The 26,332-nt window shown below is 44.6% G+C and overlaps 2 protein-coding genes across 5 annotated transcripts in view; one reads left to right on the forward strand and one right to left on the reverse strand.

Moving 5' to 3' along the window:
* The window catches only part of P4ha3 (prolyl 4-hydroxylase subunit alpha 3), a 34,951-nt gene extending 32,618 nt beyond the window's left edge, over positions 1 to 2,333 (forward strand). For 3 of the 4 annotated variants that reach the window (XM_087570559.1, XM_087570557.1, XM_087570560.1), the window contains 2 exons: positions 588 to 684; positions 1,675 to 2,333. In XM_087570559.1, coding sequence (XP_087426685.1) covers positions 588 to 684; positions 1,675 to 1,745 — 168 coding nt within the window. In that variant the 3' untranslated portion in view covers positions 1,746 to 2,333. 4 annotated transcript variants of the gene reach the window in all.
* Positions 2,334 to 6,652: 4,319 nt separating this feature from the next.
* The window catches only part of Ppme1 (protein phosphatase methylesterase 1), a 46,986-nt gene continuing 27,306 nt past the window's right edge, over positions 6,653 to 26,332 (reverse strand). The window contains 9 exon segments of the mRNA NM_001191838.1: positions 6,653 to 7,801; positions 8,905 to 8,972; positions 11,611 to 11,675; positions 13,662 to 13,706; positions 15,178 to 15,307; positions 18,251 to 18,374; positions 21,628 to 21,693; positions 23,224 to 23,314; positions 25,695 to 25,849. Coding sequence (NP_001178767.1) covers positions 7,783 to 7,801; positions 8,905 to 8,972; positions 11,611 to 11,675; positions 13,662 to 13,706; positions 15,178 to 15,307; positions 18,251 to 18,374; positions 21,628 to 21,693; positions 23,224 to 23,314; positions 25,695 to 25,849 — 763 coding nt within the window. The 3' untranslated portion in view covers positions 6,653 to 7,782.

The raw sequence follows: 26,332 nt of genomic DNA on the forward strand, positions 1-26,332 counted from the left end.
GTCTCGAAGCGAGGCCTCAGGCTCTGCCTAGGCTACTGGCCCCGGTTAGAGGGAGTTTTAGGGAACAGATAAGAAAACAGTGCATGGGCGGAGAACATAGGCCGGGATCAGGATATGGATGGAGGCTTGAGTCCTCACTTTGCTTCTCAGTTGTGTGATGTCAAGATCCCGATGAATGGAGGACCACGATGCACTAGCGGCCAGTGGTGTACGTGGAGTCTTTTTCTATCCCATGGGTCTTGGGCCATCTGTCCGCAGTGATCCTGTGAGCCTATGTTCACCTGGCTTCCAGCACTTAGCACATTGTCCTATTCCGCTTGTCTCTCTTGAGCTCCCCCAAGAGCAGAGTTGGGTGTGGTTTGTCTCCACAAGCCAGGCCTGCAGCAGAGCAAGCCAGGAGGCAGTGGCCCTCGCCTGAGTGGTAACTTTCACCCTCTTGTGTCTTTCAATGCCTGCTTGCTGCAACTGCAGAGAGGCAGAGTTTCCTTGTTTGATGACATAAATTGTGTCCTTATTCATGTGCCTGCCTGGAGTCTAGGATGGGGTCTGACCTCCCTGCACCCCGGGGCTGGCTCTCTCGTTTTTAGAATGCTGCACTGTTTTGGTGGAACTTGCACAGGAGTGGAGAGGGGGATGATGACACACTTCACGCTGGCTGCCCTGTGCTGGTGGGAGACAAGTGGGGTAAGGCTTGACTTTTCAGGTGACAGAATGAGTGAGGGGACATAGAAAAGTGAAGCAGGAGTGGGTAGAGACTGGCAGAGCCTCACTTCTGAAAGTTTTGTGGTACAGCCAGCTGAGGACCATTCACAGGGACAGATTAGAACAGAAGCCCAGAAGACTGGAGCCTTTGATGAGCAGGCAGCCTGTGCCAGAACAAGTGTCCACAAAGGTTTCCTGGTCTGAGCAGGAGGCTTCCTTTCTGAGAACAGAGGAGAGGAACAGGCACCAGAGTTCCTTCCTTCCCACTGCACCAAGGCAAATGGGACTTTCTGGATATATATATGTATGTGTGTGTATAAATGTGTGTGTATAAATGTGTGTGTATAAATGTGTGTGTGTATAAATGTGTGTGTATATATGTGTGTATATATGTGTATGTATGTGTGTGTGTGTATATATATGTGTGTGTGTGCATATATGTGTGTGTATGTGTGTGTATATATATGTGTGTGTATGTGTGTGTATATATGTGTGTATATATATGTGTGTGTATACATGTGTATAAATGTGTGTGTATATGTGTGTATATATGTATGTGTGTATGTATATGTATATATGTATATGCATATATGTATATATGTGTGTGTGTATGTGTGTATATATGTGTGTATAAATGTGTGTGTATATATATGTGTGTATGTGTGTATATGTGTGTATAAATGTGTGTGTATATATGTGTATGTGTATAAATGTGTGTGTATATGTGTGTGTGTGTGTGTATACGTGCATATGTATGCCAGAAGCAGCAGATTGTGCACAGTTGGGCAGGACTAGACTAGACAAAGAAACAACACTTCAGGTCACACTATAGAAAATGTAATCTTAAAATAAACCAGATGCTCTATTTACTAGCCACAGGCTTTTAGGCTCAGCACCCATGCCTGTGAGCCAGTGCACAGCCCTGTGGCCATTTCCCTGCTGAGCCCCCTCTCCCTCCCTGATCTCCTCCAGTGGCCAACAAGTGGATACACGAGTATGGACAGGAATTCCGAAGACCCTGCAGCACCAATCCTGAAGACTGAAACACTGGCAGATGGCAGCTTGTCACCGAAGCCAGCCAGGAGTCAAAGCCAAGGGCAGAGGGGAGCAGATCCTCCTGAAGGAAGGCCTCCAGCAAGGGAAGATCTAGAATAGGTCTTCAGCAGGAACCATCTCTCAATCCCTAATTTGCATCTGTTTCTACTCTAGCTGTGAGACTTAGAGGGCAACACAAAAGAGGCCTAAGAGGCTTCGAGGGCTCAGATATCCTTGGGAGGGAAAGAAATGAACTCAGTGTAGAAACTGATTGTTTAGAATGTGCAAATGCCTGATTCAGTTCACTAACACTGAACACACACCACACACATACACACACCCATACACCCACATGACCCTCACACACAGACATGCACACACACACACACACACACACACACACACACACGCATGCATGCACTCTCTGCAAACAATATATGGGTTGACTTCTACTCCTGCTCCAGGAGGAGAGTCTGACCCAGAGGTCTTCATTCCTATCACCAGTGGGAATATATATCATGTGATGACTTTTTTTTAAAAGTGGAAAACAATTTTTTTGTGATTTTTTAAATTGTCATTAAAATGTTTTAAATTTACCTCTTTTAACAGTGAATATTCTTTCATGATGTTGAGGGAGAAAACCAAAGTTGATTTATGTTCCTGGGCCCCAGCCTCCACTACCCATTTGTCGCCTTGTTTTAGACTTGCTGACATTGTTCCTCAGAGTCTCCCACCTCTGAGGCCTCCCCATCTGCTGTCCCTTCAGGTCCTCAGAGGAGCTTTCTTCGGTCCACACAACATCCTTTAGAGAGGGACCCTGACCTCCTCCTTCTAACTCCGTTGGATTCACCGCACTTCCCTGCTAACACTCCTGTGACCTAGCAAACTTCATTCCTCCGTTAATCTGGCCACTTGCTGTCCTTCTGGGCCCTGTTCTATCGATGCCTCTGTTAGAGTCACATCTTGATGCACCTCCATACTTGCCAGGGTTCTTGCCTGGACTCAGAATCCCCACGGGCTGGTCTGAAATAGGCAGGCAAAAGCAAAGGTTTTATAGAAGCCTGAGGAATCCTTCCTGCAGGCCAAATGAGCATCAATAATGTAGATGGTGGTGTTTGACTGTTTGCACCAAGCAGATATTAAGGCTGCTTGGCTTGGGTCCCCCTGCCCCTGCCATGACATGGGTGTGCTTTGCTCTGAAGAGCCACCAATGAAGGGTGTGGGCAGTTACTTTGTTCCTCATGTCTGCCCCTTTCCTTCTCCAATGCTCTGCTGACCTAACTCCCTGTGCTCAGCTTCCAGAGCTCTCTCACTTCCAGTGGAGACTCTGACGTTCTGATGCCCTGCTTCCTTGAATGTGTCCTGTATTGATGCTGAGTGTGCCAAGATTCAGGAAGTCTACGTCACCTACGCACCCTGCCTCCTCTGAAGGAAAGCTGCTGCCTAGGTGAGACCGCCTAGTCTTCTCTAAGCTCAGGCTTCTCAGAGTTAGTTACTAGTTTAGACTGAGCGAATCATAGCAATGGTGCACTCAGCACGGCTTACTCAGATGGTTCTAAACCATGGGCCAGTGAGATGGCTTAGCAGGTGGCGTGCAATTCTGACAACCTTGGCCACTTGCCTAGTAAGAAAGAGGCTGCACTGAGTGACAAGAGTGACTTCTTCAGGCCTGTTCTGTTGCTGTGTTAAGACACCATGGCTAAGGTAACTTACAGAAGAAAGTTTTTCTGCACTTATAGTTTCAGCGGTGAGTTCATGACCTTCATGACGAGGAGTCAGAAGGCAGGCGTGACACTGTAGCAGTAGCTGAGGGTTCACATCTTAAGACTCAACTGTGAGGCAGACAGAGAAACTTAGAATGGCACAAGTCTTTTGAAACCTCAAGCCCACCCTCAGTGACACAACTTCTTCAACAAGGCCACACCTCCTCATCCTTACCAAACAGTTCCACCAAATGAGGACCAAGTATTCAAACACATGAGGTCATTCTCATCCAAACCACCACAAGGCCTGTCTTCTGTACAGTCATTCCTGCCCATCTCTCAGGTGTGGCCCTGAGTAGTCAGGTATATGCCGGGCTGGGCGATGAAGCCTGATCCAGGACATGTAGCTGTGCAGCCTTAGGCAAATCTCACAGCAAACTCCCTGATTCTCTGGCTCTTACAATCCTTCTGTCCCCTCTTCTGCAATGTTCCTTGGACCCTTTTGTGCAAGAGTTATATTGTAGATATAGCCCTTGGGACTGTGTTTTGATTGGCTGTGGTTTTCTGTAATGGTCTCTGTTGCAGAGAAGTTTCCGTGGTGAGGAGTGAGAACTCTGTACTTTGTGTGGGTATAAGGTGTATTTGTACTAGTTACGGTTACTATTGCTGTGATAGATCACAACCAAAGCAACTTGAGGAGGGAAGGGTTTATTCAGTTTACACTCCCTCCCACATCAGTTTATCATTGAAAGAAGTCCAGGCAAGAACTCAAACAGGGCAGGAACCTGGAGGCAGACGCTGATAGAAAGGACATGTGACACCACCCATAATGGGCTAAGCCCATCAATCACTAATCAAGAAAATGTCCTACAGTCAGATCTTACACATTTTTCTTGAGTCTTCTCCTTTCTGATAACTCTTACTGTATAAGGCTGACATAAAACCAGCCAGCTCAAACTATGTTGTTGTTGTTGTTGTTGCTTTGTACATGGTTAATTCCTTAGGATTCTCTTGGATAACCTCACTGTTATTTTGGCCTATAGCTGTCTCTTATTGATGGACATACTTTAGTCTGGGGTTCACTGACCCTTTCTACACAAGTTTCTAACGTGACTTTACTTTAGGGGGGAAAAGACAATTGTCTTATGCCTGGTTTCTTTTTTTTTTTTTTTTTTTTTTTGGTTCTTTTTTTCGGAGCTGGGGACCGAACTCAGGGCCTTGCGCTTCCTAGGTAAGCGCTCTACCACTGAGCTAAATCCCCAGCCCCTTATGCCTGGTTTCTTTAATGGATGTTGGACTTGGAACTAGAAGGCATGGATGCTCACCCTAGTTGGGGCTGTGGGCAAGCCATTCCCTGTCTCTGAACTTCAGTCACCTCACCTATAATTGGATAGAATGTATACACTTAATGGCCACGTACAACTCATTCCCAATGCGTAGTCCCCAACGAAGCTCAACCAACACTTTGTTCATTTTCAGCTTCCATCCACCAGGACGGAGGTCTCATTTCTTTGGTGACCCTCTTCCTGCTCTTCTGGGCTGATGTTCCTCTGAGCCAAACAACTGCCATCTTCAGTTCATCTCTGCTTGCTTGTAAACGATCCTCACAGCTGGGCTTGTTGACTAATGTCCCGCCATGGGAAGAGGTAGAAAGTCACTGGACCCTCACCTGGTACCATCATCCATGTTTAGTGAACACTATCCAGGCCAGTTGCTTTGGGGTCACCCAAAGGGTCATACTCCTGTCAGTAACTCCTCACTCATGCTCTGAAATTTAGCCCAATAAACACTATAGTTCCCCTGGGAGAACTTTGGTAGAAGTAAATTTTGGTTTGTCACTGGGACCTTGTGGAGTGTAAAAGCTGCCCAGTCCCACTCCCAAATGGCTTCTACCAGGGGCCCTTTGTGTGCCTTAGGAGGAGGAATGCTGTAGAAACCAGTTGAGTTTGAGCCTGACACTGTCAATTCTGAGCCATAAAAATAAATATCTCGATACCCGTAAAAGGAATAGAACAGCGACTATCCTATAGGTTCTTCTGAGGATTCAATGTCAAGTAAATTTGATGGTGCTCAAAATTGGTAATTAATGCTTACCTGGTGAACAAAAACCAGTGACCATGCTGCCCTCTGCAGGCAACAGGGCATGCAGCTGACAGGCAATCTGGAAAGACAGGTGGCAGAAACCATAGTACACAGAGGTGGGCCCTTCTCTCTGCCAGGGTGCTCTACCTGGTCAGTGTGAATATCTCCTCTTTAGCTTCTCCAGCCTGGGTGCACCTGAAAATGCAGATCACTTCTGCCTCAACAAGACTGGAGTAAGGACAAAACCTGCATCAAAACTCCTGGTGAGGCCAGCACTAGTGTGGCTCAGGGACCACTTTTGCCAGTCACAGAGCTTTGTCGCTGACCTACTCTATCATATATGGTCCTCCCTGGCCAGTGGGGCAGGTGTTTACTACAGTGTGCAGATGAGGAAACTAAAGGCCTTAAAATAGGTTCGTAGACAGAAGCCCCAGGGCAGGGGGCGGTAGCAGGAAATCATCAAGGGTAAGGCAGTAATTTAGGTGAGAGGTGAGATCCACGCTGGTGTAACTGGGGTGGAAAAGAAGGGCGTAAAGAAGAGGCAGGGCGTGGCAGCAAAGTGGCTCTGAGAGGAAAGGGAAACTCCAGTTGTGGTCTGGACAACTGACACCTACCTGCTTGCGCCTACCTCATACTGAGCTGCAACCATGCACTCAAGAGCAACTTTCAAGGAGGTCAAAATAAAGTGGCTTCTGGTCCCCTGGGAGAGACCTGTGGGACAGATGGACACATACACCTAGAGCTCAGGAGATGACTTGGGTTGTTGATTGAGTGTTGGCATAGAAACCATGAGTAAAGGAAGACACAGGGGCAGAATGTCCTCTTGGCCAGCTGAAGAAATGGGTTCTGTGGCTGTAGTGAAGACATCCGCCCATTTCAGGGTCAGATCTGAGGAAGATACTGATAGGCTGTCTCTGTAACACAGCACTGTCTATCCATCTGTCCTAGAGCTTCATTAGGGTGGCTTATAGGAACACAGGTGATGATGTACTTACAGGAGCATGGGCTACTAGCCAGTGGCTACAGACAGTGGCAGACTATGGAGAAAGGGGCTTCTGCGATCAGGTGGCAACTAACTAATAAACTGTTCCTAGCCAGATCAGCAAAGTAAGGACAGCTCCTCAGACGAATAAAGGTTGGGGGATATTTATTTTCTTTAAACAAGATCATAAATAACAAAGAACAAAGTCGGTCCCAGACTCTGGACCGTGCAGCAGGACAGGGGTAGGAAGTTGTTGGGTGAAAAAACAGAAGAGGGCTACACAGTCACCTAAGACAGTCACAGAAAGATGGGCTTCAGGAGGCTGCCCTGCCCCTACCCGTGAGCAGCAGAGGGAGGCCCCAGTGCTGTGCTGGGACAGCTGGATGAGGGCAAAGACTGGGGATGCTAGTCCATGATGTTTCTACAGAGTGACATGGAAACCACAAGTGGATCAAGAAGCTGTGGGTCTAGAAGAGGCAAGCGGGCACTTGGCACACCTCCAGGAACCAACTATGAAAATGTTAAATTCAATCCTTAAAAACAATTCCACAGAATTTAGCCTGTGGCTTTGTGCATGGGCTGTGTTTAACCTGGGTTGCTCTGTGGCAGATGAGGGCTCATGAGGCCCTTGGAGCAGCCTGGCCTCAGCCCAGGGCAGGTGCCCAGACATGTGGGAGTGGGACAGTGGGCTCGCCCAGATGGGAAGCCATGTGCTTGGACTGGCTGGACCTGGCTTACAGCTTGGTTTCTTGGGATACTTGCTATCCACTACCTCTCCCTGAATCCTCATTACTCTGGATCTTCCAGACTTGGAACAGTTAAGACTGGGATAAAGGTACCCGACTGGTGTTTTATTTGAAAGGGAAAAATAAGGGTCAGTGTGTGCATTGCCCATCCCATGAGGAAGGGCAGAACCATGCCAAGAACATCCTCAAGGAATGGAGATCCCTGAGCCTGGGGGTACACTGCCGGATGCCAGGCACAGGGCCAGGGAGTAGCTCTGGAGGCTTCATCCTAGGCAAGGCAGGGAGCACAGGAGGGGGAGGAGGAGCTGTGGGCCCCAGACTGCATAGGCCACTGCTGGACAAGGGCCCTGGAGAAGAATGCTTTCAATGGGTATACAGGAAAGGGTTTGTACGTCTGGGGATGCCCTCTACAGGAGCCGGTGTCACATGGCTGGGCGGGATGGTGAGGAGGAGACAGCGGCATCACAGTGGCCTCTGGAACGATGTATTTACAACAGAGTTCAATGTAGAGGGAGGAGTAGACAGCAGGTCACTAACAGCCAGGAAACACACTGTTAGGGGCAGAAAGGGAACTGTTACAAATCTGACCACTACAGGCTTTTCTCCAGCTTACTTCTTTCTCCTAGAACCCTCCCTAATGACCCTCAATATCCCATCTCAGTGGATGGTTCATGACCAAGACACCAAATGGTTGGAAGCTCCCAAACACATTATTGAGAAATTAAGTCCTCATTATTGACTCCTAGAATCTGTGGATGGTCAGCAAGAACCGTCACTCTCCTGGTCACTGGACCAGGTCCCTGTCAGGTCTGATGTCCACTACTCCTATCACTGCCATTTCCCACGACCTGGCAATCAGAGTTGTCGAAGGCAAAAGGCACTTCTTTTTCAAACTTTCTGTGGCAAGTTTCCCCTAAAGCCTCACCAAACTCTGAGAAGAGGCCAACAGGAGTGACACCTTACGTGACACATGGGCTGAGAAGCAAGGACCTCCTCCAGGGCAGAACAGAAGCTTGTGAGATGAGCTAGAACCACCTAATGTGTGTATCTCCTTCCTCAAAATAAAGCCCAACTTGTCTCCCTAATATGAGGAGCCTTCTGAGATGTGGGCTTGCTCTCTCCCCGTCTAGGTAAGCATTGTGTCCCTTCTGCCTCCGTGGACAAATGGTTCCATCTGGACACAATTCTGGTGGGCAGAATTATGTTTAGGAGGTGTTCCTGGAAGACAGTGGACAGAGGCCAAGGTGTTGCTATGGCACATAGGTCATCCCGTGACCACAACAAAGAATCATCTCCCCCACACGTCAGCACTGCGGGGATTAGAATCCCTGATCTAGACTGTGATACAACCTCCTCGGCTCTGCTCACCAGAGGCAGAACATACATTTCTGGCAAAGTCTGATTCCCATTACAGCCTCCACAGAGAGCATATCCCTCACTGCAGGAGATAAGATATGACTCAATCACAGCTCAACAAAGTCCCCCTGGACCAGAGTCCACATACAACCAAGAAAACACACACCAATTTGGTGACCTAGAACAGGCAGGACTAAGGCAGAAATATTCACACCGCTCCTCCCCAACCCAACCTCCCAAGAGTCTTGAGTCTTGAGGCGGGCCAGCTGGCTACACTCATACACTTGTGCACACTCACCACTGGAATCCTCCGATGGGCTCTGCAAACCTGTGTCGGATCAGGAAAGTGGCAACAGCTTCAGCTACCTGGAAAAGAAGAGGCATTTCTGTCCCTGTGAAGGTAGGTGCTAGGGCCCAGCATTAGAAGCCTGTGGGCTTCTGCTGGAAGCTCTGTGGAAGGCTCACTGGTGTCCTCATGAGTACTGTACTACTGTGGGTGGCCTAAGAGCAAAGAACCTGGAACAGGGACTCCTTGTAAGGGATGGCTCCAGAATGTAGAGGAACGAGGACCTTCTGGTGGACTGTATGCAGGAGGAGTTGTGGAGGGCAAATGAGCTTTCTGGAGACAGCCCACCACTTTGCATGGCTGTGAATGGTATATCCTGGAGAGGCACAGCCCCAGGAGCGTCGTCCCAGGATTGCTTCTTGCTGCTGCTGTGCCTTCTCATGTGTGTCATGGCTGTATTCCTCACTGTTCTGACATGGTGTTAGTGGGCAAAGAAAGACACTTTCTGCTTATAGTCTGTTATGGTTGATTCCTAGGTACTAGCCCACCCTACTGGGCAAATTACATGCAGATCAACATGAAAATGAAATTATACTTTTTACATGAATTGATAACTTTATAACTCCTGGTAATGATTTTATAGAATTCCTGATTTGACTCAAATAATTTCAAGAAGTTAAGATAGTTGACAGGAAGTTTAGAGTTAAAATAAAAATTAGAGTGTGCCTCCTCCTGCAAAGCAGTAAAGGTTGCACAGTTCAGAAAGGGACCGCAGCGAGCTTTCATACACCACAAGCAGGGATTATAATTATAAATTGCAGGAGGATGAAAAATAGGCTTGGAATAAATTAACAATCAAGGAAGATATCCATTCTAGGTTAGGTCCAGGAATGAGGCCGCTGGTCTCAGTGTACACCGTGATAAGTAAGGTCATGAACAAGGAGTGGGTAGATGACCTGTTTTGTGGTAAAAAAAATACTTTGTTAACCTATGACATAAAAAAACTATTGCTTTGAACTTATAATGACCTTGTAGAATAAAAGATAAAAGTGTTTAGTTAGATATCAGTTTGAATAGGAAAACATGTAATCAGCAATCCTACTGTAACTCCCGGACATGCGGGGCAAGTGAACTAGTAAAGCTGATGGAGTCCAGACCCCGGGACACTCAGAATCGAGTACACTGGGCGTGGGGCCAGTTCCTTCCAAACTCTACCTACTCTGGAACATGTAGCCATGACACCACCCTGAGAAGACCATAGCAATGAGCAAAAACCTGGAGCTCTCCATGCTAATGAGGTATCTAGAGAGTCCCTGAGTATTCAGCCAATGAGCTTCCCTTCCTGGGGCATTCCTTTCCACAAAAGGTATTTAATCCCTGGTTCACCTTGTGTTCAATGTACACATTCACATCCACCATCAAATAAAGCAGTTTGGACAACCAAGGACCCTCTCCTTCATCAAGGATCACCTTGTGGGGCCTTCGTCATGAAGAGCAGAGCTTTAATCTCTCTCCCAGCCCATCTGTATTCTCAGCACTCACTTGGAACCAAACTGGGTTCTACCCTTGTCCTAGGCTCTACATTCCCCTTCCTGCCTGTTGAGTGGATGTCTTGAGGAGAAGTGTAGACTGAGAACCCCTGTCCTCAACTCTCAGGTCCACAGGAGATTTGGAACCACAGAAATTGCCCAGTTACCACTGTTTCCCACCCAGAGGAACATGGACTGAGGACCCACACCCATTATGGACTGTATTCTGCTACCCCTGCGCAGTGTGCTAGCACTCCTGGCATCCCAGCAGCAAGGCAGACACGCAGCCTGATACTTGTGTAGCAATTTTATCTGCTTTTGAATAAGGTTAGTTTTTCTTTTTACACAGAGAACTTTGACTTAGGGGTAGAAAAAGGCTAAGAGAAAAAGTAAAGTTGTTAGAGCTTGCACTCTGAAGCTTTTCTCTACCCACCAACTGTGTGTGTGTGTATATGCATGTACATGTGTGTGTGTGTGTGTGTGTGTGTGTGTGTGTGTGTGTGTGTGTATGTATGTAAAATGGTTAGAGCTTCGCTGGAGCTTTCCTTTTTCCACTAGGTGTGCATGTGTATATATGTAAGGTGGTATGTATGTATGTATGTATATATGTATGTACGTATGTATGAAGTTGTTGAAACTTGCTTATTGGAGCCTGCTTTGCTTCATCCACTAAGTTTCTGTGTACAGAGTCTTCTGTTTCTTTCTCACAGCCCCCAAAGAGTTTAGTTTCTTACTGGTCACAGAAAGTACTGGTTCCAGATAATTAAGCTTTGCTCCTGCCCACACTACCACTGATGGTATATTTCCTGCTGCAGTCAGCAGAGGCCACAATCACCAACTGCACACGTGGCTCTCCTCGGTTTTCCTTGTGGTGTGGGAGCTGGGCTTCAGCAACGGTTTACTTCTGGAAAGGTTATGAGCACCTTTTTCTTACAAGCACTATTAATCTCTGAGTACAAATGGATTTAGGGTGCAGTTTGGCTTTAGTGGTAGCCACAGGGCTCTGGGATCAAACAGAGTGGGCCAGCAGCTCTTCAGCACAGACAAAGTCAAGACCACAGGCACTGACTGGGAAGGAGCTTGGGGAGCTGGCAGATTGCAGATAAACCCCATGGCAGGCTTATCCTACTTTCTGTGGAACCCACATTCCTCCCAGTTGTCCTCTCAAGTCACCAGGCCCCAGACTTACCTTGTCAGGGGCATCCTCATGGACTGCATGGCCACACTGGGGTAAGACCTGCATCTGGAACTTCCCTGGAGAGGAAACAAGCAGGCAACCTCAGGGACAAAAAGCCCTCCCTCCTCATCTCTGTTCCTCACAGGTCACTGGGCAGCCCAGGAGGACCATCTCCAGGACAGTCTGACGAGTGTAACTAGACCCTGTTCCTCTCCTTTCATGGTTCACTTTTGCCTCTTGGTGTAAATTCACTTTGGGCAGAAAACTCAGCCCCTGTGCTCACAGGATTCAGTCCAGTGGGAGAGTAAAACACAACACTATCGTCGATGTGGTCCCAAGTGTGAAAATGGTCACATCGACTGTAAAAATGTAGTAAAGGTCTTGATGAGCCAGCAGGCATCCAGGCAGGCTTCTGCACAAACACAGAATAGCCCACTCCAGGGAGAGATGGCTTAAAATGGCAGTTACCCATGGAAATGATGGCCTAGCACCATGCTGATGTGAGTGGCAGCAATGGAGCTGTACTGGAAAAGCAGGGGCCACATGCGGAACTCTGCAAGTTATGTTAAGAATACTGAAGTGGATGATTACAAAAGACAGCAGATGACTATTTAACAATGGGCCAGGCTCTGTAAGATGTACTTCCTCACACTGTCTTACAGAACACTGCAAGCTTACAACTTACAGTAATTTGGGGGGCGAGGCTATTTGGGATTAAAACTAGGGCCCAAGCATGGTACTCAAAACTACCAGTGAGCTACAATCCGAACCCTAATAGGACAGAATTAAGAGTGAACAGCTGGGCAATGTAGCTCTGCTGGTGTGTGTTGGTCCAAGGGTCTGGTGTCAGAGTGAGCAGAGCTGAGCTGAGTTGCTGCAGGAGCAGCAGGGGTGTGCCTGGCAGCCAAGCACTGCAGTTAAATGCTAACGACTGGTGAGGAAGTGTGAGGGGCCATCTTACTCTCTGAACCCAGTTTTCCCATTTAAATGCAAGAGAGCTGGAACAGTCTTTGGGGCACCAATGCAGGCACAGCAGTGGTTCTCTCCTGCAACAGTAGCTCATGTCTTCAGTGTACTATTCTATCCACTGTTAAAACCAACTCTACAATCACATGGGTAAGGAACCTAGTTCTGATTAGGGCAATGCCCTGCCCAAGGCTGTGAGATTAGTGAAGGGACTGAGTCCATACCATTTATTAAGCCTATTAATGGCCCTCCTCCTGCATATGGCTGCCTCTCCTTCAGATCTGTCATATTATTAACTCATATGATTCTAACACAGAGCAAAGAATGGGTCCTGCAGCATCCACAGCTGCATGGCCCTCCTCTCTGCACTTGTGTGTGACACTCATGCCCACCACACCTCGTCACCCCTCTGAGGCTGCATCAATGTTCATGTTTTACACGTGAACAATGTTCCAGCTGACTGATTACTGGGAAGCAGCATCTAAAACTCACCACCACTCTGAGGCTCTCTTCTCCCTCCTCACCATGATGTCTTCTAACAGACTTTATTCCCTTTGGTACCTATGTTTTTTCTTTCTTAAACTCTCAACATTTAAAAAAAAACGCTGAGAAAACTCTTTCTGTTCCCATCCCAGTGTTAGGCACTTCTATAGACTTAATAGTTTCCAGATGGACCACTTCATCTTAACCTTTCCATCGTGGTTACAGATAATATAATAGCTCCCATCTCTAGTTAGGGGAAGACAGTCAGTCACTTCAAAAAAGGGAAGATAACCTTGGGAGGCAGAGGCGGTCTGAGGTCAGCGGGGTCTACAAAGGGAGTTCTAGGTTAGCCAAGGCAACAGAGAGAAAACCTGTCCAGGGTGGGGTGGGGACAAAACAGAACAACAGCACCAGCCCTCAAACAAAACAAAAGGGAAGGGAAGATACCCGACCACACCCCCTCCCGGGCTGGAGAGGAGGCCGTCCAATAGAGCTGGCTCACTGCTCATGCTCTCTCCACTGTGCGTCACCATCTACAATCGATTTTCCTAAGATTGCCCACATTTCCTTGCCCTCAGAAGAGGATCCATGGGCACAATTCCTGGATGACTTACCCTGCATCTGGCCTATGGTCAGATCTTTATCCAATCTATCAACACCTAGAACAAAACAGGAGAATCTGTGAGTAACTCCCTAGAAAAGGCCTTGTGAAACGGGCTTCTCAGTACGGAGTAAACACGGCCTCAGAACTGTAAAGACCACTGCACTCTCAATCAGACAGATACAATTCTCTGACTCCATATTCCTAACAGATGAAAATTTTCAGGTTGAGATTTCTGGGTAATCATGTTCATTTTTTAAGATTTATTTATTTTATTTCTGCATATTTCACATATGCACTTGGCACATGTAGAGGTCAGAAGGATGTTAGACCTGGAATTACAGACGGTTGTGAGGCACCGTATGAGAAGTGGGAACTGGATTCAGGTTCTAGAGAGTAATGAATGTTCCTAACCACTGAGCTGTCTGTGCAGCCCTGCTCATGCTCACTCACAGATGTTTAGACAAAAACAACATTTTCTGTCTAGATTCAGCGTTCAGAGTGCTCTAGGAGTTAGGTTCCACCAGGTCCTCAGGGCAGGTCAACAGCATGCAGACTGGAGGGTGTTTACTCCCATTAGGTTTAGGGCTGCATAGGGGTTGGTTAGAAGGGGGTTTCTCCACTTTAGAAGTCACTGCCCATTTGGTTAATAGTAACAGTTGTGATGAGGTCACATCTAGATGACAGTATACTCACACTTCTATGGACTGGCTGTCTCCCACAATTCATGGGGAAGCCATAACCCCCAGTATATTTGGAGATGGGGTCTACAAAAGGTAAAATGAGGTTGTAGGGTGGGGGTCTCTGACACAATAAGATTATTGTCCTTGTAAAAGACCTCAGAAAACTGTCTTGCTTCCTCTTAGCCATGTGGAAGCACAGAAGGTCTGTGAATCAGGAAGAGCTCTGAGAACTTAATCCAACCCATACTCTTATCTTACACTTTCAGCCCCAGACTGTGAGAAAAATAAGGTTCACTTCTTTAAGCCACCCAATCTATTTGAGTATTTCAAATGTATTTCAAATGTTTGATTTCATCCAAGGAAAAACAAACACACGCACGCGGGCACGCGGGCACACACACACACACACACACACACACACACACACACTCACAATCACACACATACTCTCACATACACACTCACAATCACACACACACTCACAATCACACACACACTCCCAGTCACACACACACACTCACAATCTCTCACACACACACACGATCACACACACACTCTCACAATCACACACACATTCACACACACTCACAATCACACACACACTCACAATCACACACACACTCACAATCACACACACACTCTCACAATCATAAACACACTCACACACACTCATAATCACACACACACTCTCACATACACACTCACACACACACTCTCACAATCACACACACTCACACACACTCACAATCACACACACACTCACAATCACACACACACTCACAATCACACACACACACACACACACACACACACACACACACACACACACACACACACAGCACTTACCTGCCAAGAGCAGCAGTTTAGGAATAGGACAGCTAAGAAAGAGATTGGATAAGCCTCGGAACCAGCCGTCCCAGTACTTCTCTGTTTTTGCCAGCTCAATTCTCCAGGTGTATGGATGATCCTTCTTGGTCTGTAGGGATGAAAGCAAGGTGAATCTGAGGTTGAGCCCGGGGAGCAGGACCAAGACCAGGTCTGTGGGAAGGAAGGTGAGCCAGCACTGTTACGAGTTCACTACAGCCCAGATAGGTGAGTGTCCATTTAACCCTGTAGCAGCACTGCACGCTGCTGTAACTTCTGGATGATCTGGACCTTTCTTTTTCATTCCTATTGGCTTTCTTCTGGCTCACGGAAGCCTCCTGCCTCAACCTCCCAAATGGCCAGTGCTACAAACAAGGTTCACCATAACTACTGGTAACTTTAGGTAAATTTAGGAAGCAAATAACTATTGAGCCAAGGTACAACTTTCCTTTCAGTGAGTATAAAGATTAGCAAAAGATTCACACAAAGAACATAGTGAAATAAAACAAAAGAACCCCTGCCACCACCCCTCCCCTCCCCCCCACCAACCTAAGTGAAAGAAAAAGCAGAGACTGTCCTTCAAGTTAGGATGACTACCAGAGAAACGTGGTAGACGTCTGGGAGAGAACAAGCTCATTTGTGAGTACAGTGCTGTTTTCTCATTTTCAGGTTGATGATGATGACCAGGGACAGTCGTTCTAATAAGGTGACGTGACAAATACATCTGACAACTGGGTGGTGAATGGCACACAGTATGCTATCAAATATTAGGTGAACTAGCTGGGCTGTGATAGAGCATGCCTTTAATCCCAGCACTTGTGAGGCAGATGCAGGCAGATCAGAGTTCAAGGCTAGCTTGGTCTACAAAGCAAGTTCCAGGACAGCCAGGGCTACACAGAGTAACCCAGTCTTGAGAAAATAAAGCCAACCAAACAAAAAACCTTTAGGTGACCTACTGAGTCCCCTACTTGCCTGCATCATAGAACTAGGTCAGATACAACTGAAGCAATGGCAGGACGAAGCACCAACTGCAACAGGAGATCTAGATGTGGACAAGATGACACTGTCTGCTCAAGATCAGTGGGTGACTAAGATGTCCACAGCACCCAAAGTGAGCCAGTCAGTGGAATCAAGTCTAAGTGGTATTTTTGGATGATATTTCAATGATCTTAAAGTTGTCTAAGACTACATACAATTCTGAATAGCCAACCAACTTTGCAAAAGTGTTAGAAATCTGGAGAACTCATTCTTGACTTCAAAACAGTACAATCTGTAGTAATTGAGAGTTTGGGACTTAGAGATATACAGTTCAGAGGCACAGGTTGAGCGTGCTGAGGCCTTCTGAACCACAAAACCAACAAAGTTTATAGTGTCATTAAAGACAGACAAAGGAAACGGAGGTCCCAGAAATGGACACTGAGATACACAGTCAAATGACCTCTGTTAAGAGTATTAAAAGTATTGGTGGGGGATACAAGGCCTCTTTTACAGTGCTGAGATAACAAATGCAGCCATGCAGAGAATGCAGGCACAGCTAGGCAGTAAGAGTGGAAAGATGCCCAACAGCAGCAGGCAACATGGAAACAGGAGATGGCTGCACTCAGAGACAGACAGCACTATGGGAACTATATGGAGAAACCAGAAGCCTCATTCTCTTAGCTCTCCATAGTGGGAAAAATTCTATAGAAAAATCTATATATTCATCATTTGAGGGACATATTAAAAATGTGACATATCAATACCACAGAATATTTTTCAGACATACAAATAAGGCAAACACTGATGCATGACACATGCAGCCACATGGATGAACCCTGAAAAGCCTGACCTACAGTAAAGAAGCCAGTCACAAAGGACCACACATTCCATAGTCCCTTTTATATGTACTGTTCAGATTAAGCATATCTACAGACCGAAAGTAGATTGATCATCTCAGCTAGGAGAGCTGAGGAGAAACAGGAAGTGGCTGCTTACAGATACAATAAAGAGGGAGACCTCTTCATTGGGGTGAGGTAGATGGAGAGCTAGGCCTCCATGTGTGAGTGCCTCCCACTGAGCTACATGCCTGGCCCTTTCTGTTTTCCTCCTTCTTGTAGATTTTAAGATAGGTGTCACTAAGGCACCCAACCTCCTGACTTATCATGTACTCCAGGCAGGCCTTGAATTTTTGATTCCTCTGCCTCAGACTCCCAAATCCAATTTCTGAATTAAGATGCTACTATATTATAGTATGAGAGAAAAATCTCCCTTCACCTTACAAGGTATTTCGAGGCCCAAACACATGAGGTATTATTTATACATTTGTAAATTCTAAAGAAGTATAAAATATTCTGATCATTGATCTTAAAAATGGCAGAAAGATCCTTATTAAGCAAAAAAAAATCCTTTAAAAATATGTATTCTTCTTGCTAAGAGCAGCACCCCCAAAGGCAAGGGAGTGTGTAGTAACACCAATATTACCTGACAGAAAGGAGGTGCTTACAATACGCCCTAGGAAGTCACTAATGCACCTCGCAAAGCAGCACTACCCATCATTAGCCTCAAACAGACTGCTCCACCAGAATCCCTACTTACACAGACATGAACTTAACACAACTGGTTTGCTTGGGTAATGATTTCTATTAAATGACAAGGCAACAGGAGGCATCACTGACAGTCAGGCATCCACAGCATCTGTGGCTTCATTATTGGGACTCCCTATGCGAAACTTCAGAAGTGTTACATTGCACATATCATTGTAAGTCTACAATGTAGATGGACTGACAGACACTGAGGTCAGAAAGCTTGTTCCAAGAGACAAGCCTCGGAAGGCAGTAAAAGCTGGACAGTCAAAAGATACAGGTACCAAATGAGGAGCCTGGTGAGGAAGTCTGAGGGGAACACAGAGTAAGTTTCTCACTCTAACTGCTGCATTAGTACTGCATTAGTGCCCTCCAGGCAATGCTCTCTTACCGCGGTGTCTCTGCCCACTAATGTATCTAACTGGACAAAAATAACAATGTTATCCCTGCTCCCCCACCCCCCATCCTCTGAGGAGGAGGCCTTCCTCACTCACTTCCATGTCGTCTTCCTTTTTCCTCTTGTTAACTGACTCACTTCCTTCTTCATCTTCTTCCTCCTCCTCTATGATTCCTTCTACTATGGATTTGGAACTTTCTGGACTTGTAATTCCTTCACACCTGGATTGAAAAAAACTTTGATGAATGTCTTATCAAATTGTCTTATTAGATACTCTTATGGCCCTTTATAATCAGAAGTTAGAGCTAAAACTATTCCTGGGCAGAAGATGTGTGGTTTTAGGGCTGGGGGAGGTCAAGGCCAACCTGTGGCTATATGCAAATAGCTAATTTTCAGTTCTTATGCCAATAAGGACCCATAAAAGGGAGTGGCCATCTTCTGGATAATGATAATGGTTTTATTGGTACTTTTAAATGACTGTCATAGCAATTCTTTGAAGTAGTCCTAAAGAGTTCAGAACAATGGCCAAAGAGGACAGTAAAAAGTCCTGCATTGCAATTACAATGACCATGGCAAGCAGAACCTGCAGTTTTGAACACCCAATCCAATCAATCACCATTTTCTTCTTCTGAGAAATGGTGCCCCTTACACAAACAAGGGATGACAGAAGAAGGGAAACTCACTGGCAAGAAGAAGGGTTTCAGCAGGAGGGAATGAGAGAGGGTGGACAGGGGTGTAAGTGACTACAGTTTTTCTGTATGTGTATGAAACTGTCAAACCTAAACAAGTAAGCAGGCAAACAATGGGGCCTCTTTACTATGTCATTAATGGAAAAATCATAAGCACCTGGTCCTACAATTCCTCTTAGAGAAGAGTTGATGGGAAAGGTTCTGACAGGTGCTAATGTGAGTCTAAGGTCTGAGGGCAGTGAGGCAGAGCTTGTGCTCCACGACAGAGACTATTTATTTTGCCTTTGAGAACAGAGTGTGACAAGGGACAACAGAGGATAAGAAGGGCAGGGATGGGCAGAGAAACTGAAGGGACAGCTCTCACTCAGCTCTCACTCTCTTCTTAACAGATAACAGGGGGCTGGGGATTTAGCTCAGTGGTAGAGCGCTTACCTAGGAAGCACAAGGCCCTGGGTTTGGTCCCCAGCTCCGAAAAAAAGAACAAAAAAAAAAAAAAAAAAAAAAACAGATAACAGGAGTAGGTTTTCCCTAAGGCCTAGAGTAAATGGACTCCATTTTTTTGTGCACTTGTTGTTTTCTTTGGTATTTTTTGTCCTCAACTTTAGTCTGTTTTAGTTTTAGGGTTTTTTTGTTCTTCCTTTTTGAGAGAGACAAAGAACATAGTTGGGTAGGTAGAGAGAGAGAGGGAAAATCTGGGAGGAGTCAGGGAGGAGAAAAACATGATCAAGATACACTGTTTAAACATATTTTTAAAATAAGTTTTGTAAATTGAAGGGAGAGTGACAGATTTTTATGAGCAGCAACTTCTCCTTTTTTCATACTAAAACACGGTAAGGTGTGTCTACAATGTTAATCATAGGCTAACAGGCCTATTAAGCTTGAGATGCCAAGTTTCACATTAAGTATTCAGAACAAATGTATTTTAAAAATCATAACAAAACATTGTGTCCTTCAAAATCCAGAGCCCAGGGATAAGAACGATCAAGGCAGTGTTACGCCATTAAAAGGGTGACCAGGCTGTAGGGCACACAGCAGCCATTTACACATTCACACAAGTCAGACAGAGGGCAACATGGAAGTGCTTAGATGCCTGGCAACCTGCAGCCCATCCCCAAAACCCACATAAAGGCAGGAGGAAACTATCCGAAGTTGCCCTGTGACTTCCATATCTGCACTGTAGGATGGACATGTCTCTCCCACCACAACAACTAAGTATTTTGTGAAGAGAAAAATGACTTGAAATTAAATTTAAAACCACTGAACTTCTGCATAGAACCTATACACAAAATGCTCTACCACCATCACATGCATCAGACTTCAAAACATCAGTCGTTGAAAGTGGGCAATCTCATACATATCTGCACCAAACTTTCACATTCTCTCCCCGATATTACTGGGGTTACCTTCTGTAAGCATACAGTGTGCACCATAGCCCTTGAAGTCAACACACTGCAGTCTAGATCTCAGGTCAATCTCTACTAGCTGTGTGGTCTCCCAAAAGACATTTACTCTTCTCAATTCCCATTTCTTCAGCCGTAAGACAATATTACAGTAGAAGGATTTTCTTGACAAATCTAGACAGTGGGAAATTCTACATGGCAATGGGACAGAGGAGAGGAGAGAGGGAAAGCGGAGCCTGCAGGTGAAGACACTAAGAGGCACATCCGAAGACTGTTCTTATATCTATGTATACCTAATTTTGATTTTCACTTTGAACTTATGAACTAAACAGCAAGGAAACTAAAGCTAACAATAAGGTTGAACATATTTCAAAAAGGCCAGAAAAGAAGATTTTTGAGTGATTTTTACCATGAAACAAACATTCAAGGTGATAGATAGGCTAATTATCCTGAATTAATCATGATAAAATAGACATGACACTGAAGTATTTATTATACTATACCCATATGCATATGCACACACACAACTATTATCTGTAAATCAAAAATTCACTAAGATTTGAGACAATCAGAAATATTACTGCTTATATTAATTAATGTTATTAAGACTCTGGTTTGTAGGTATGATAATGTCATTATTCTTATGTTTAATCTTTTCTTCCAAAACATAATGAATTCTCACAGAAGTAATCAGATTTGGGTAGAGTTTGCTTCAAGACATTTATGCCTAGGGGAAGTAAGCAGGCATACAGACCAAACAAGACTTGCCACTAGCTAAAGCACTAAAAATTGAGCACTGACCACCCCAGGGTTCCTTGAATTACACTAAGATGTAGTTTCTCAGAAATTCAGGATCTTACAAACAAAACTGCAGACTGAATCTGCTGATAGTTCCCGTCATAGCACTCCACGATGCCACTAGGATTTTCATCTAACTCTTGCTCTCCTGCCAGCTCTAGGGGATGAGGGTTTCTCAATTAGTATTTATTTGTGGTTATACAAAGGACTCATGTAACTCCATTAAGAAAGATCAATTAGGTTAGGTAACTTTAGCTCAGCCTTTGAATTTAGTTTTTACTCTGGTTCTGCCAGAATTTTCTACTTGAATTTCCCAGCTACTGGGTTTGGCTCAGTGACACCAGAGCTGCTATCACAGGAACACTGGAGTAGATACTTAGTTTAAATGTTTATGCACTGGACACTATCAGGCTTTAGGATTTATAAAAACAAAATAAAAATGGCTAGCCTAGCAAAATTCATCTGGACTTTTATCTAAAAGAATGAAGGCATTTACCAGTGTGGCAGAGTGAGTGTAGAAACAAAGGAGCAATCTAATTCTCTGCTCTCTTTCACTCTCTAACCGGATAAAGAGGTAAAAGACCTACTGTTTGACTTGGCCGACCATGGATACACGGGCAGACTCTAGATTTCGAATCTGGCCACTCTTCACACTAGGAAAGAAAAATAATTAAGGAGAGGTTACTCTGCATTCATCTCAGTACAACACCAGAAGGAAAGAGTAATTTTGTAGATTATGTATGATATAACAAAAAGGTACTGTTGCAGTGAGAATCCAATTCCTAGGAAATGAGCTTTGGGTACTCATTCCAACTAGAGCAATACACAGGTCCTGGAAGCTGTCATCTGCTTGCCAGCCCTGCCCTGTCGCAGTCCCCATGCTCTCCACTCTGTTCCTAGCACTTAAGTCTCTCAGAATCTTCTTGCTTGCCCTTGCCCTATTGTATCAGTGTTGTCTGTGTGTCCTCTTCCTTCTGTGCTTCTCATGCAGACTGGCACACGGCACCCTCAAATGTAGGTCTTTACTTAACAGTGGTAATAGTCAGGTAGAGGGGTGGTTGTCTTTTGTTATATCCTACAGAATCTACAAAATTACTCTTCCCTTCTGGTGCTGTCCTGAGGTGGGACCTTTAAGACGTGATCAGGTTAGGCTCTTCCTTCAGAAATGGACTAAGATCCCAGAAAGAGTTTGCTGAGCTGGTTGGATGGCTCAGAGATTAGTGGTTGCTGCTCTTCTAAGGGACAAAGCACCCATGGTCCTGGCATCCATGTCAGGTGGCTCGTAACCATGTTTAACTCCACCGCCATGGGCTCTGATCCCCTCTTCTGGCCTCTGTGGGTACCCACACAATCTTTTATTGGCAATTGTGTATCTGTGTGGTATACATATACACATAAATGAAAACGTAAATCTTAAAAAAAATGGTGGCTTGCTATAAAGTCAATTTGAGGCTAATGAAATGGTTCAGCGAGCACAGAGCTTTTTCATCCTAAGACTTGTCTTCTGCAGAGAGCGGCAGTGTTCCATTCATATTTGAACTGCCATCCTTCAGCATGAAGTAAATTTCATACAGACTTATAAAATTATCAATTGGACTAATGAATATATTCATGACTGACAGCCTTTAATGGAAACCATGAGCAATTCTATCAACAATTTTTATAAAAACTATTTACTCAAAGTTTTTGGTTATCACAAACCCAAATAATTCTAGAGAGAAGAATCTCCACCTGCCCTGTTCATTCCAGAACAGAAACCCCACCTGCCATTTCTTTATCACTGTATGTGACACACAGAAAGTGAGTGAAGAACCATGGAGCTTCAGAGGGGAAAGTGGCCTTGCAGACTACCTGGTCTAAGTCCTCACCTTCAGGACAAACCCAGCTGGACAGCAGGCGGCCTGGAATTACTACTATCCTAGGAGATGATGTACTAGAAAGGCACACTTTACAGATGACTGTGGCAATTACAAAACATTTAAAAAATACTCCGCTTTAAAATATTTCCTTATACACTATCACAGAAAGGGAAACTCACCTGTTTATCTTAGTACCTGAGCTGACTAAAAAAAATAGAGAAAGGAAAGAAGGAAGGGAGGGAGGAAGGAAGGAAGGAAGGAAAAGAGAGGGTGGGGCAGGTTATAACCTAACATTCACAATTAAGACTTAGATTTGTGGGTTACCTCCATTCAATAGCATTCTCCAGAGACTTGAAGGTTTTGGGCCGACCCCGTAAGAAATTCTGCATGCTATTAAGGGCATCCATGGCTGTACCTGAAACAAAAATATTAAACACACCAATAAACTTTTTGTTTTCTGGCTTTGCAAATTGTACTAAATACTTATTTTCCCTTTTTAGGTCAATACACAAAATAATGACTACATCACTTCTGTCATACTTTTTTACTGAGCACTCACGCTCCCTCCCTGAGTACCTGAGTACGCCCTTCACACCCTACTCCAGCTGGCTCTTTCTCCCCCCAGTTAAGTCCCCTCTTTTGCTCTCCTATCATATATACTATTACCTCTCTCACCCTCTTAAGACATTGTCCTCCTCTCATGATGGTCTCTTTTATAGCTCTCTCTCTCTCTCTCTCTCTCTCTCTCTCTCTCTCTCTCACACACACACACACACACACACACACACACACACACACACACACACACACAATTTTAAATTTACTTTCCACATGAGATTTTTGTGGAACGTGTTATAAAAACATGGTATTTCTCTGAGGTTTCTCCTTGTTGGAGGAAGTGTGTCATTTTGAGGGCTCCTAATGCTCAAGCTCTGTCCATTACAGAAGAGAGAGTCTTCTCCTGACTGTCTGCAGATCGAGATATAAAACTCTCAGCTGCTTCTCCAGCACCGTGTATGTCTGCTTGAGTGCTGCCATGCTTCCCACCACGATGATAATGGGCTAAACCTCTGAACTGTAAGCCAGCCCCAATTAAATGTTATCCTTTATAAGAGCTGTGAGATCATGGTGTCTGCTCACAGCAGTAAATCTCTAAGACACATTGATCTATAGTTTCATCTATTGTCCTGTGAATGCCATGATTTCCCTTTTTCTGTATGGTTACATAAACAGTCTTTGCACGTGTGCATCACATTCTCCTTATCTATTGCATCTGCACTAGACATTTCCTGACTATTGAGAACACAGAAGCTATATAACGCATGTGTCTCTGGTATTCTGACTTTGATCAAGATAGATCCAGTTGGGTCATATGGTAGTTCCAATTTTTGGGGACTCTCCATACTGATTTCCAGTGTGGCTACATTCCAGTCAGCAATGACCTCTTTCCTCATATCCTTAACACCATGGAATCATTTGTTATTTACGACAGGAGTCCTGACTGGGGTATGTGCAATCTCAAAACAGTTTTAATTTACATCTTCAAGATGGCTAAGGATATGAAATGCTTTTTCAATTCTTTATTGGCAATTTGTTTTTCTTCTTTTGAGAACTAAATTTTTTTTAGCCCCTTCACTGACTAGATATCACCTTATGGTGTTGGAATTTTACATATACACAAAAGATATGTGTGTATATGTATATTAATATCCAGCATATATGTCTATATTCTGTATTTATATATACAGTGTATGTTTTTATATACTGGATATTAATATATATTTATATATTGGATATTAATCTCCATTATGATCTAGCTTTCAGAGATCCTTTCCTGTTCTGAAGGCCATTGTGGAATTCCAGTAGTTAATTTTTCGGATTATTTCCTCTGCTATTGGAATCCTACACACCTTTATCTATGCCTGCATCATCATGTGATCAATACTCATATTACTCTTCCCATTCACAATGATGGAATGCCATCATTTACACAGGAAGACTCCTCCCCAAAAGGTTCATGTATGTATGGCTTGGTCACCAGCTGTTCACACTATTGAGAGGTGGTTGAATAATGAAGATACTAACTTCATTGACAGATTAATCCATTGTTGAGTGCGTGTTTGCTCCCAGTCTCCCTCCCTCTGTATGATATGCTGACTCTCCACATCCTAAAAGCAATGGACCCACTAACCAAGGATCAAAACCTTTGACACTGGGGGCCAAAACCTTTCCTCCTCTAAATTGCTTATCTGAGATATTTTGTCACAGTGGCAGAAACTATCACACTGAGTCAACTCTATATATTTGTTCCTGGTAACAGCAAAATTCAGTGATACTTGGGTAAAATTAAAGATGCAATTTAATAACATTGCAAAAATTAACACAAGCCAATTTCCAATATGGCTCTAAGTAATTCTTGACTACTGGTATTCACTCCTTGTTTGTCATACATCAATAAATATAGCTACCCTACACAAGCAGCAGTGAGATTCTCAGGGTAAGTCAGAAAATAAAAAGTAGTTTCTTTTTAAATGGTTAAATAAAACTAAGACACCCACACACACACACACACACACACACACACACACACACAATTAGAAATATTATTCAGCCATAAAATGGTGTTGTTGAACAGTTTCTGGTAACATGAAAAATGACTTTATAAAGATACAAAGACATAGGGGCATACTTCAAGATGAGTGAAATTGAGAATAAATTAAGGACAAGGTAATAATGTATGGGGGAGGTCTCCTACAAGTTACTGAACTGGTTTGGTCAATACTATGAAAACTTACCTTCCACAACATCAATCATACAAAGACCCAAAAGGCTTGGCACCAGGTTAGCTGCTGCTGTGTGTACTGCAATGGCACCGCCCATGCTGTGCCCAATCAGCATGACGGGAGGAGGGAGGTCGCCATACATGGCTTCCACCACATTACCAACATCTCTGTAAAGAGGGAGAGATCTGAGAGTGCTGGAAGAACACACCCAAAACAGCTTTCTTTCTCAGGTCCTTCTCCTGGACTGTAACTAGTAGTTGTGGGAAATGTTAAAGACTTAAAGGGCCACTCTACAAACACACCTGTGTGAGCCTGCTGCATGCTCCCTAGAATCTCTGAAGAGAGTCACATACTTCAGATATCAGTTCTCCAAATAAATGGCCAGATAAGGATTAAGAACCCCAAATTTCTGATCTTTCTTTGAATCATGCTTTTATCATCCTACAAATTTAGTCCAATCATATAAATATACAATTGTATGTTTAACCTAAGCTTGGCATTCTGGAGAAATAATTTAAGCCTCTGTTTTTCCATGAGTAATGCAATAAGGTTTGGGGTAGCAGGATGACAATCACCCTCACTATGAGCTTTTTCTGTTACATAATATATATTTGTTTTACAGTTTGTGTGTGTGTGTGTGTGTGTGTGTG

This window comes from Rattus norvegicus, chromosome 1 (genome assembly GCF_021556685.1).
Source record: "Rattus norvegicus strain SHRSP/BbbUtx chromosome 1, alternate assembly SHRSP_T2T, whole genome shotgun sequence".
Lineage (NCBI taxonomy): Eukaryota > Metazoa > Chordata > Mammalia > Rodentia > Muridae > Rattus > Rattus norvegicus.